At 35.3% G+C, this 11989-nt stretch overlaps 1 protein-coding gene across 7 annotated transcripts; it reads left to right on the plus strand.

The window, feature by feature from the left end:
- The first annotated feature begins 953 nt into the window (after positions 1 to 953).
- LOC126867244 (cylicin-1-like) lies at positions 954 to 9499 on the plus strand. Of its 7 annotated transcripts, none has more exons than XR_007690178.1 (6): positions 954 to 2689; positions 2777 to 6542; positions 7038 to 7166; positions 7315 to 8256; positions 8523 to 8612; positions 9036 to 9499. XR_007690178.1 is itself a non-coding variant. In XM_050621494.1 (2 exons), the coding sequence occupies exons 1-2, from the start codon at positions 1276 to 1278 to the stop codon at positions 3067 to 3069; spliced, it is 1707 nt and encodes a 568-aa protein (XP_050477451.1). In that variant the 5' UTR covers positions 954 to 1275; the 3' UTR covers positions 3070 to 6801. The 7 variants fall into 7 exon arrangements, 1 of the variants encoding a protein (XP_050477451.1); XR_007690179.1 differs by having other exon boundaries at positions 7315 to 7861; XR_007690176.1 differs by having other exon boundaries at positions 7315 to 7432; positions 8523 to 8955.
- Positions 9500 to 11989: the final 2490 nt, after the last annotated feature.

The following is an 11989-nucleotide window of genomic DNA, read 5'->3' on the forward strand; positions in this document are numbered from 1 at the left end:
CGTCGGGAATCCGCGGACAACGGGACGGTAGTCGTACGCACTCGCAAAAAATCTAAGTCGGATTCTGTGTTAATATTCGCTGACCGTAAGGAGTTAATCCTTTTTTGTCGATGATACCGCAAGAGAGAGAGACTTTCCGACCCGGTGATACCCCAGAGGAAAAATATGACGGGGTGTGTCTAAGGACACGAGATCATCGGATTCGTCGGGGACATCCTACGTTCGGAAAGTAAGGGAAATTGACGTTGCTGCTAATTGGCCAATCTCCATATCGGTAGTTAGAAAAGGATGCTAGCCGCCCTTGAGGGAGGGTTGCTAGTGGGAGACGTCGTTCGTGGAAAAATAGGTCTCTCCTGTCTTCCCGTAACTGGGACAAAGACTGTGTATCTGTTGAAGGATTTTAGGTAACTAGATATTAGTGTTTATGACGGTCCTCGGGCTAGCCGATCACGTACTGTGGAGACGCGTCGACATCTGGTAAACATCCTGCCCGGAGAATAGGATCTGCGTGTGGCGAGCTACGGGACAGAAACCGTTGGAATGTTTACTGCCATGTGCCGCTACAAATCTTTCTTTTAAGGAGAGCTATAGGATTACTTAATGCCTTTGTTAGATGGAGAGTTCGTCCCGTTGAACGTGTGACACCAATTACCTCTCAGAGAAAAGACAGCGACTCCCGACTGTCGGACGCCAACGCCGCGACGCATCTTAGTCCCCATCAGAGATAAGGCCCCAACACCGACTTTCGGACTCCTTGGAATCCACACCAAACCCCCCAACATCCCCAAGCCAGGGTGTATATAAGCCGAGACTTCATCCAGCCCGGGGAGTTCTCGTTCTAGTTGCTGTTCTTGTACAACACCCCTTTCTCTGTTCAACGTTATTCTACTGTAAGTGCCAAAGTCATAATAAAGTTCGATAAAAGAGAATTAATAGTTGGGCTATGACTCAGCTTTCTTTTCTCTCGCAACCCAAGTACCAACTTTACGTGACATTTTGGCGATCCGTGCCAGGATCCATCAACTTCAAGAAAACGAAATTACGCATTTCGGCATACGTGCATCATTGAAGATTGAGGGATCAGCGGACCTCTGCAGATCAGCTCACTTTGCGTGAAAACGACTTCTACGGAAAGCGGAGTACGGTCATCACCAAAACTGAAACTGGTCACGAAAAGAAGAATATTCAGGTAAAGAACTGGATTCTTTTAAATATTATCGTACTCGTCGCAATAGCTTCGCTAGTACAGACTCCAACAACAGTACAATAACCACTATGAGCAAAAAATCAGAAGACACATCTTCTGTTAGCCCTATGGCTACTGCTGTGGATCCAAGTATTCGGGTCATACTAGACGCTATGCAGAAGCAGAACGAAATCAAGTTAAGAAAACTGTTAAAGGAGACTATTAAAGCAGCGACTAGTCGGAGTTATCAGGGTAGTTTAGTTTCTAATAATTTGAACAAAAGCTTGGAGAAAACAGACGTTACTGTAGGAAATGAAGAAATGGTTTTGAAAGAATTTTCAAAAGAATTGCAGTCTAATGTAGAAAATTCTTATGAAAAGAAAGTATCAATTGACACCGCTTCACAGGATTATATTTTCATTAAAACAGACTTAATGTTTGATGTCAATAGCTCAACAGAATACCAGAAAGAGTCTGTGAAACGAAGGAAAGAAGATATTGCAGTATTGTATAATGATTTGTCACCATCTTCGTCACAAGATACTCAAAATTTACAAGAATGGTTTGACAAAAAAAGTAAAAGTTTAGGAGAAGCAGAAAAAGATCATAACAAGAAGGATAATATTTCAATGAGAAATATTTTGGACGGCGATACAAATAAAGAAAACCAAATTGAAACGAAGGAATTAGAAGCAGTTAGTACATCAACTGCTGAAAATGATACAAAATCAATAGACAACGTTGAACAAAATATATCATTAGAATCCATACAAAAAGCAAGAGATAATGCTTACAATAATGAACATTTGCTTATAGAAGAAGACCAAATGATGACAGCGAAAAATGCGTGTGACACTACAGAATCAAAAACTTCAGCAGATCTTATGTCGAGAAATTTAGATGCTAATACACAAGAGAAGTCTTTAGAGAATAAAGATGACAAGAATCCATCTCCATCTATGTTAGATAGTAGTAAACGGAGCAGTCGTTATAATGTTGCTGCAAAGCCTGCTACTTCGCCAAAATTTGAAGAAATTGTTTATAATCAAACCAGACAATCAAACACAAATAAAATTTTGCGAAGCGCTTTAAAGACGAAATTAATCGAAGACAAGTCTGAAATAATTAATAAACAAAAGGCATCGGAAAATGTAGAAAATAAATTTGCCAAAGAAGAAAAAAGAGGTGTTAAACAAAAATCAATTTCAGATAGTGAAAACGAAACAACTGATACTCGTCAACGAAGGGAAGTTCTTTTAACGAACACAGCTAGTGATAGCGATAGGTATAAATCTGTAGAAAATGATAATGCAGTAACGGGTGTAATAGCAACTGATGAAGCGAAACATAGAGGCAGACCTAGGAGATCGGATAAAGTCGAAGTTAAAAAAGATGAAGATACAAGGAAGATCCTACAAAATGAGAAGGGTGGATTAGAAGAACAAAGAAAACTCGAAGAAGATACAAAAGAAGAAACTACAGAGACAGAAGTCAATTCAAAAGGTATATTGAATAATAAGTGCGATTTACTTGATACCGAAAGAGCTATTGAAATTAATGATACGGTTCAAGATATTAAATTTACTGAAGGTAGAAGCCGCACTCAAAATGATATGGAAGATGTAGTAGAAGATTCACAAGAATTATCTAATAAAAGTAAGTTATCAGAAATAAGGATTGCACTTAACAAAATTGAATATACAAAAACTATTTTACGGAATAAAAAGAATTCATTAGAAAGAGAAAGAGGAGCAAGGGAAAAGAAGAAAATGTACAGACAGAAATTATTTCAAAAAATATATCAGATGATAAATGTGATTTGCTTTAGAAAAAAAAAAAAAAAATATTATCCACAAACTACATTAGGAATTTATCTATTTTAGTGAGGAGAAAGAGAAAGAATAGAGGAGTTGATCAATAGACTGTGGATTTTGAAGCGTTTATGAAAAACTTACAATTTTAATAAAATATTCAATGTAAAGTCTTTGTTATAATATTCAGATAGATAGATGAAAAAAAAACTGAATTTGCATAATTACTCATGGCTTATTGATCAATCATGCGACTCGTTCAGAGGTAACTCGAGTTGTAAAGGCGACAATTTATTAAAAATGGTATATCTGACGTACGATGCATTTGCTCATGTTAAACTATTTAAATAAGTATAAAAATCACGCGAAAAAAAATCTACTGAAAATAATGTTGAACTAGTTAATAATAATAAATCATATAGTGAAACACAAACCTTAAATCAAGATTTTAAGTTCAAAAAAAAAAAAAAAAAAAAAAAAGAAAAGAAAAAAGAAGAAAGAAGTTGATAAAATGACAGCAACATGTAGCAGTAGGCGAGAGAAAATAAGCCAAATTTCTAAAAGAAGAAACGATGCTCAAGAACTTGAAATTTCTCGAGTGGATATGCTAAACAACGAATTTAATGAACAGTTGAAAGAACGTGAAACAGCAATAGAAGACTTACATCAAATGTTAAAGCATCAATCGGAAATTCATAAAGTTACCTTAAATGAAGCAAGTTTGAAAATAGGAGAACTTTCTGATAAAATTAAATGTTTTAAAGGAAAAGATAGCCAGATACCGAAACGTAATAAATTACTCGAAGAAGAACAGAATAAATGGAGAAGTTTAGACAAAATGATTACAGAAAAACTTGAAGAAGAAAAATCCCGTTAGGAAACAGCTGAAGACGAAGTGAGAAAGCTTTCCAAATATAACGAGCAACTTCTAAAAGATTATCAAGAAATCCATAAAAAAAAAAAAAAAAAAAAAAGATGAGAAATTTCAAGAAGAGCAAGCAGAGAATACAACTGAGATTGGAGATCATTCAAAATATGCAGGTGACACATCTTTAGATAAAGAAAGTACGAATGATGTTGAAATATTTAATACAAATGAGGGTGAACAAAACATTGAGAAACACAACGTTTGCACAGTGTTAAATATAGATACAGTTAGTGTTACTAATGCTCAGTGTCAAGCATTAATTAAAACACTTGGTGAAACTTTTGATGATAAAGCCCAAACATTGCATGTCACGGATACAGACACAGATTTGTCTAAACTAGTTGATAGTAGTTCAGAAGTAATGGTACTGACTGTAGAAACTATTATATTAATGATATGAATGAAAGTACAGAAGAAAATATTATTTTAACTGTACATGAAAAGGATGCTGTTGTAAATTCCAATGAAGAAAAAAATGTTTCTGCAGAACAAAAAGGAACGAAGAACGCTGAAATTGCAAATGAAAAATTTAATTTGGTAGATTATGCATGAGAATGTGATGGAACAATTATAGAAGTAATGTCAACAGAAATTGTTTCTTAAGAAGTTTCTGAAAATTGTAGCCAGAAAGACAATTATGACGTATTAAATCATACAAAGACAAGGAACGATTTTATAACTCCTATTACCTCAGGAGCAATTAGTGATCTAGAAACTGCAGATGACATTGATATTAAAGAAAAGAATAACAAGAAACAACAAATGGAAATGGCAAGATTGATCTTTTGATAATTCACATAAAATTAATGTAGAAAAGAAAATTATTCATAATAAAATTGTCGTACTTATACATGTTGCTAATACAGAAGGAAGGAATAAATCTATAAGTGAAGCAGATAAAGTGCGCATAACTAACAAAAGAAGTGCAATTCAGGATATCTTTGATGATTGGGGTGTTGAAAATGCAGAAGATGATAGTCAGTCGGTATCCAAAGCTCCAGATACTGTGCAAATTGAATTGAAAAGTTTACTAAATGACACAAAAACACGAACTACAGAGGAAAGCACAGTTGTACTGGTCGAAGAAGAAATTACATGCATGGAAAAAGAACCAGTTGTAGATGCTGAAAAGGCTTTAGAAGTTGCTAAACAAAACAAAGAAATGCAAGTATCAAAGGAACAACTGGATAACAATCGAACTATAAAGAAACAACAAGATAGTATAAAACCATTACTCAAAGACCACTAACTCATTCTATATCACAGGCTGTTAGAAAGTCTACAAAAGATTCAACACGTGATACTGCGGCATTTCGTCAAACTTCGCAAATTATCCCTATTAATCGTAGTCGAAACTTAACCAGCCAACAACCTTCACAGGTTGAAATAGCAAAAGCATATACCACGACGAAGAAGAACAAGTACAAGTCAAGCCAGTCAGAGTCCAATTCCATCGCTCCATACTGAGGAAACACTAAGATTTTGGAGGACCAAAATCAATCTAAAGAGGGGGGTATGTGACATCAATCACATCTCAACCTACATCAGTGATAATACATCGACACCCGACCTTCGGACACTTTTGGACACATCACAACCTTATCATCATAGCATACACCAAGGCTGTGACGCACTTCAGTCCACATCAGAGATAGGATATGGACCCCCGACCTTCGGACACTTTTCTACATCATAACCTACACCTAGCCCATCAACATCCTAAAACCAAAACGTATATAAACCGAGACTTCACCCAGCTCGGGCAGTTCTTGTTCCTCTTCTAGTTGCTGTACTCATACAACCCCTATTCTCCGATTCGGTGTTATTTTGTGTTTATAATAAAGTTTTATAAAGGAAAATAAGTAGTTGGGTTACGACTCAGCCTTCTTACTACCACCCAAGTACCAACTTTACGTGACACAGGCGCGTGCCAACTTGTCCTTGCTGAAGTTGCATCTGCGATGTATCTGGTAACTTCCTTGCTGATGCCAGTGAATCGTTCAAGGCGCGTGGCAACTTAGTATTTGCCGAGTCTTCTTATGCGTTATTTCCTGTTTCTTTCAATAAAATATCATTTTTTTTTTTATAATAGTAAGTTTAATATATTATTTCATGGTTTGTTTCTCACGGCTAGTTTCTATTAATTTCTAATATTCTTGCGTTACGTTGTATTGATCATTATTTATTCTTTCTTTGTTACGATCTTCCATTTTTATTATCATTTATTAAATATTTATTCCTTCGCTGAAAATATGATTTATTTTGTAACGCATAAAGGTTACTATATGCACGTGTTGATTATCCAAAATGGCCGCCTGTAAATGTTCGTAGTATATAGTGACATTTTATTAATGTGAAATGTATTATTTATCCGTTAATTATTTGTGACTTTATTTTAATAGTTGACGTATAATTGCAGTGGGAATAATATTATTTTGCATTTATTTAATGTGCGTAATTATTGCATGTATTCCGATGCGCACTTGTAAGAGCTATCATAACAGTCCAAGATGGCCGCTCGTGAATGTCTCTAGTGAAAGTATAGTGACGCGTCCTTAATTTGTTTAATACTGAAATAATTATTCGTCCGTCGCTTATTTTCCTCTATTTTAGCGCAGTTAGAATTTTTAAATGACAATAATATTGTTTGTGTAATCATTATAATGTGTATACTATGTGTTATTTTAATATAATAACATGTGGATTGTGTTATTGTTAATTTTTATAATTTATCAATAGCACTGTTTTATTGTTGTGTTTCGAGTGGTTTATTTTTATAGAGTGTTCGCTTAATTAATTTGATAGTAATATGTGCATAGTTTGTTATTACCAGTTCTACTGCGTAACATAACCTTATTTCTCTACGCCAAACTTAATACAATTATGCTATATTAACTTAGTACAATATAATAATTTTTTATCTTAACCGCATTTGTCGTTGATACTCAGTTAATCAGTTTTGATTAATTCATAACCTATTCCTATATTATTGGCTATTTTCTGTTTCTTTGTTATGAAGTTGTCGTTAGCTTGTGCGTGTAATTTGCAGCCTTTACATAGAATTTAGGAGCTAATCTTATACATTGCTAGTTAAAATCTTTATTGTTTATAGGTTCTACAATTCTAATCCTTCATCGCTGAGTCCTTTACTTGGAATGGTTACATGGTGCGCGTTTGTATCTTTTGGTTCTTCGTTACATGTCTAACACTTATCAAGACTACTTTTACTTATCCTAGAATTGTAAGTATATATATAGATTATATAAAACACTATAATTTGTAAATATCTGTATAGTAAAATAGTCTGTCCACTATCTTGTTTGTTAAGACCGCTTCGCTAACATCGAATTGTTTTGTTATAATGTCAGAATATTTTCTTGGTTTTCCAGTTTCTTGTTGCTGTCTTGACTGTTTCGATAGTATCTGGTTCAGTATTCCATAAGTATTCACTTAAGTTTGGTAGTAGGCTTCTTGTAACTGCGTCGACTTTAATGTATATCTTCCGATGTGAGTAACGAGCTTCTTATTATTATCAATTTCTATTCCAAGATGGTTTACAACATTCTTCCCCTTTTTAGGTTATAATTGGTTACCTCGGTATTTATTACCTTCGATATCTTCATACTATCGTGTATTATATTTTGCAAAGACGGATCCATAGCCCATTCTCGTGGAGTTCCTGCATGCACACTTCCTTTAACGATGATTGGTTGCATACAAACCTCGTTAACTTATAAGATACCTTTTCTTGTTTGCTAAGACCATTCCGTCGGTGTTGAATCGTTTGTTATAATGTCACTAATTTTTGACTTTCCAATTTTCTCACGTCCTCTTGATCATTCCAGTAATATCAACTTCGATTCTTCGTACACATTTACTCCAATTTGGTAGTTGGTTTCTCATCACTGCGTTGACCCTTGTATAAACTTCTTTGATGTGAGTAGTAAATTATCGTGAGTAGTAAATTACTCACTTAACCTATCTTAGTTATTTCTTAACTCTTCCTGCACTTATTAACTGATTTTATTTCTTCTTATTAAGGACCGCTATGTCAACGCTGAGTTATTTCGTTATAATGTCACTAACTTTCTTGATTTTTTCGGTTTTATTTTCCATTAGCGAACTGTAAGTTTGTTGTCGAGCATCAATTATTGATTGTTATCGTGCTTCATTTAGTTTAATTGAAATATAATTATAAATTTTTAATAGTATTATTTTCTTCCATATATATTAAGGTAATTGAGGTTAGTTTATTTATTCGTTTCTGCTGACAGTCGTATACTATGTTCTACGGAGTGGATCCACAACTTGTTTCTGCGAAATTCCTGCATGTACGCTTCCTTCTGCGATGATTAATTGTGCACTACGTGCTTTCAATTTTCACTGCTTTTAATTATTTTATTGAATTAACATGTTGTGTATTTAAATGATAGTTAGAACACACACATAATAATTTTCCTTTTTCTTTTAGGTTTCTACTACCTACATGATTCGATAAGCACTGTCACACTTCCTTAGGCACAATATTGTTCTAAACATTTAGTAATATTATGTTTTGCATTGATACAATTGCAGTTAATTCTTCCATTTGTTTCAGTTGGCTGTCATACCTTGTGTTCTACGGATATGGACACATAACCTGTCTTCGCATATACACTTCCCTCTACAATGAGTAATTGTTCACGAGGTACTTTTCACTTCCACTGTTTTGTAATTATTTTATTTAATTACACATTTTATAATTAATGGTTAGAACGCACATAATAATTTTCCTTTTCCTTTTAGGTTTCTACTATCTGCATGATTCGATAAGCAGTGTCACACTTCCTTTGGTTTAGGCACAATATTGTTATAAACATTTAGTAGTATTATGTTTTGTATCGAAACAATTAAAGTTAATTCCTACATTTGTTTCAGCTGGCTGTCGTAGATTATATTCTACGGATATGGACACATGGCCTGTCTTTGCATATACACTTCCTTCTACGATGAGTAATTGTTCACGAGGCACTTTTCACTTCCACTGTTTTGTAATTATTTTATTGAATAACACATTTCATATTTAAGTAATAGTTAGAGCACGCATAGTAATTTTCCTTTTTCCTTTTAGGTTACCACTATCTGCAGTATTCGACAAGCAGTGTTGTTCCATATACTATCATACTACGTTGTCTCTTGAAAACGTCTTGTGGTCTGTTTCGATTGTGTTAGTTTTAACTTGTTCAAGTGTATTGTTCGTGGAATCCCTTTTACTTTAATCTTGACGTTTCGTGTGTGGATTCTGACAATAGTGCCTGGTTTATTGAAGTGTGTTAATATACCTAGGTGTTTTATATATTTTATATCTAGTTGTATATAAGATATATTTCGTTTATTGTGGTTTTGTATGTCCATTTTACTGTATATTAAATTGCTTGATACTTCCTGTTTGTTATAAAGGTGTGTATTCCTATCGTTCCATTCCTTTTTCTTTTCCTTTGAATTATTCATGAAGTTATTACGAGATTTGATTAAATTGTCGAATTGTAGGTTATCCTGATTGAATATAGTATTATGTCGTGATTTATTAATTAATTTGCGAATCACTTTTGGTTAATTGGTTCTTCATAGTTTATCCTTAGTCGAATTATGAAATTATAGGTTATGTTGTACTCTATATTTACTATTTCGTTAGAGTACCTATTTTAACTTTATTATCTCTTATTTGCCCTCGTATACTAATTTTCTATATATGACTACATTTAATTAAACTTTCATTTAAACAATTTCCATTTACGTTGTATCGTGCGTTCGTTTTGGATATTCGAATTGTCGCTCGCGTTATTTGTATATTGCGGATTTCCGTTTTTCGATACGGCACGTGCGTAGCGCGGGACGTGACACCTTTCAGTTTGAGATATTTCGACGTTTGAGCGCTCTTTTCACTCCATTTTACACGCTAAATGTAATGCTCGTCCGTTTCAGAGTCAAAACAAGCCCAACAGCTCGCAAAACGCGACGATTTCGTCGATTTTGACGAAAACTAGCCGTCATTTCCATCCCGTTTGAGATATTTCGACGTTTAAGCGCTATTTTCATTCCACTTTACACGCCAAATGTAAAGCACCCCCGATTCAGCATCGAAACAAGCCCAACAGCACGCAAATCGCGATGATTTCGTCGATTTTGACCAAATCTAACCGTTATTTCCTTCCCGTTTGAGATATTTCGACGTTTAAGCGCTCTTTTCTCTCCATTTTACACGCCAAATGTAATGCGCACCCTTTTAAGCGTCGAAGCAATCCCAGCTAGCCAGCAAAACGCTCCGGTCCAGTCGATTTTGTCGAAAACTAGCGGTCGTTTCCTTACCGTTTGAGATATTTCGACGTTTAAGCGCTCTTTTCACTCCACTTTACACGCCAAATGTAAAGCACCCCCGATTCAGCATCGAAACAAGCCCAACAGCACGCAAATCGCGATGATTTCGTCGATTTTGACCAAATCTAACCGTTATTTCCTTCCCGTTTGAGATATTTCGACGTTTAAGCGCTCTTTTCTCTCCATTTTACACGCCAAATGTAATGCGTACCCTTTTAAGCGTCGAAGCAATCCCAGCTAGCCAGCAAAACGCTCCGATCCAGTCGATTTTGACGAAAACCAGCCGTCGTTTGCTTACCGTTTGAGATATTTCGACGTTTAAGCGCTCTTTTCACTCCATTCTACACGCCAAATGTAATGCGCTCCCGTTCCAGGGTCGAAACAAGCCCAACAGCACGCAAATCGCGACGATTTCGTCGATTTTGACGAAAACTAGCCGTCATTTCCATCCCGTTTGAGATATTTCGACGTTTAAGCGCTCTTTTCTCTCCATTTTACACGCCAAATGTAATGCACACGCTTTTAAGCGTCGAAGCAATCCCAGCTAGCCAGCAAAACGCTCCGATCCAGTCGATTTTGACGAAAACTAGGCGTTATTTCCTCCCCTTTGAGATATTTCGACGTTTAAGCGCTCCTTTCATTCCATTCTACGTGCCGAATGTAATGCACGCCCGTTTCACCGTCGAATCAGGCCGAACAGCTAGCAAATAGCGATGGTTTTGTCACGTAATAAAGGAAAGAAGTTTTATAAATAGGAGAATGTGCAAAAACTCATTCGTATGCTTTATTAACTGCAGGTTACAAACTGAACTTACTGTCTAAAGAACTGGGGTTTTTATTTCCTTATTATGACTCATATCTTATGGGTAGGGGTCTGGCTATTGTCTTTTCTCTTAGTTATCACAATGCTAGGTGTTATCGATATATCCGATGTTAGCGGAATGCCTGCGTCTTGGGTGGTCATTACACCTGTTTTCTGGGTGGTCGTTACACTCCCCCCTTCGTAGAGTGAACTTAGTCCTCTAAGTTCTTGCGTTTCTTTAGAATCGGTGGATGGAATTTGGCCTTGGGCGGTGTTGATAGTTCAAAACTTATTCTTGATTTCTTTTCTGTTCCAGGTTGCATAGGGGCATAAATGTTTATAGGGACGGCGGGTACTGTAGTATTAGGCGTATTATTAACGATGTTTTTCTTAATTTTACAACAGAACATGTGAATGCATAATTTTGACAGTCCTATCTTATTGAGCAGATACAAGCATATGAGTCCAATGGATATATATCCTATTATCTGCAACGTAGTGAGGCTCCAAGTTTTAATTCGTGTCATTCTGTGCAAAAAAGTTAATTGATTGGCTTTATCTTCTATTTGATTCAGGGTATCAGTATAACCGTTTAGATTGCTCATTACTTTAGGATTTTTTTCTAAAGTGTCAAGCATTAAGGATAAGTCTACATTACTAGTTATATTTATAATTTTGATCTTAATATTATAAAAAACGCTCTTGGGGTTACCACTGATTCTCATATGGTTGTCTCCATACAATATGTCTACAGTTACTTTAGTTTTTAACAGAGAGGGTTGCTTCAGTTTAACAATTTGATGTCCTTCTTTAGAGAATGTATTGAGTTCTATTGATTTTTCTGGTAAAGCTATGTAGTGATTTTCGCTCTTGAGTGGTATAAAAGTTATTTCTACGATCTTATA

This window comes from Bombus huntii, chromosome 7 (genome assembly GCF_024542735.1).
Source record: "Bombus huntii isolate Logan2020A chromosome 7, iyBomHunt1.1, whole genome shotgun sequence".
In the NCBI taxonomy this organism is placed as follows: domain Eukaryota; kingdom Metazoa; phylum Arthropoda; class Insecta; order Hymenoptera; family Apidae; genus Bombus; species Bombus huntii.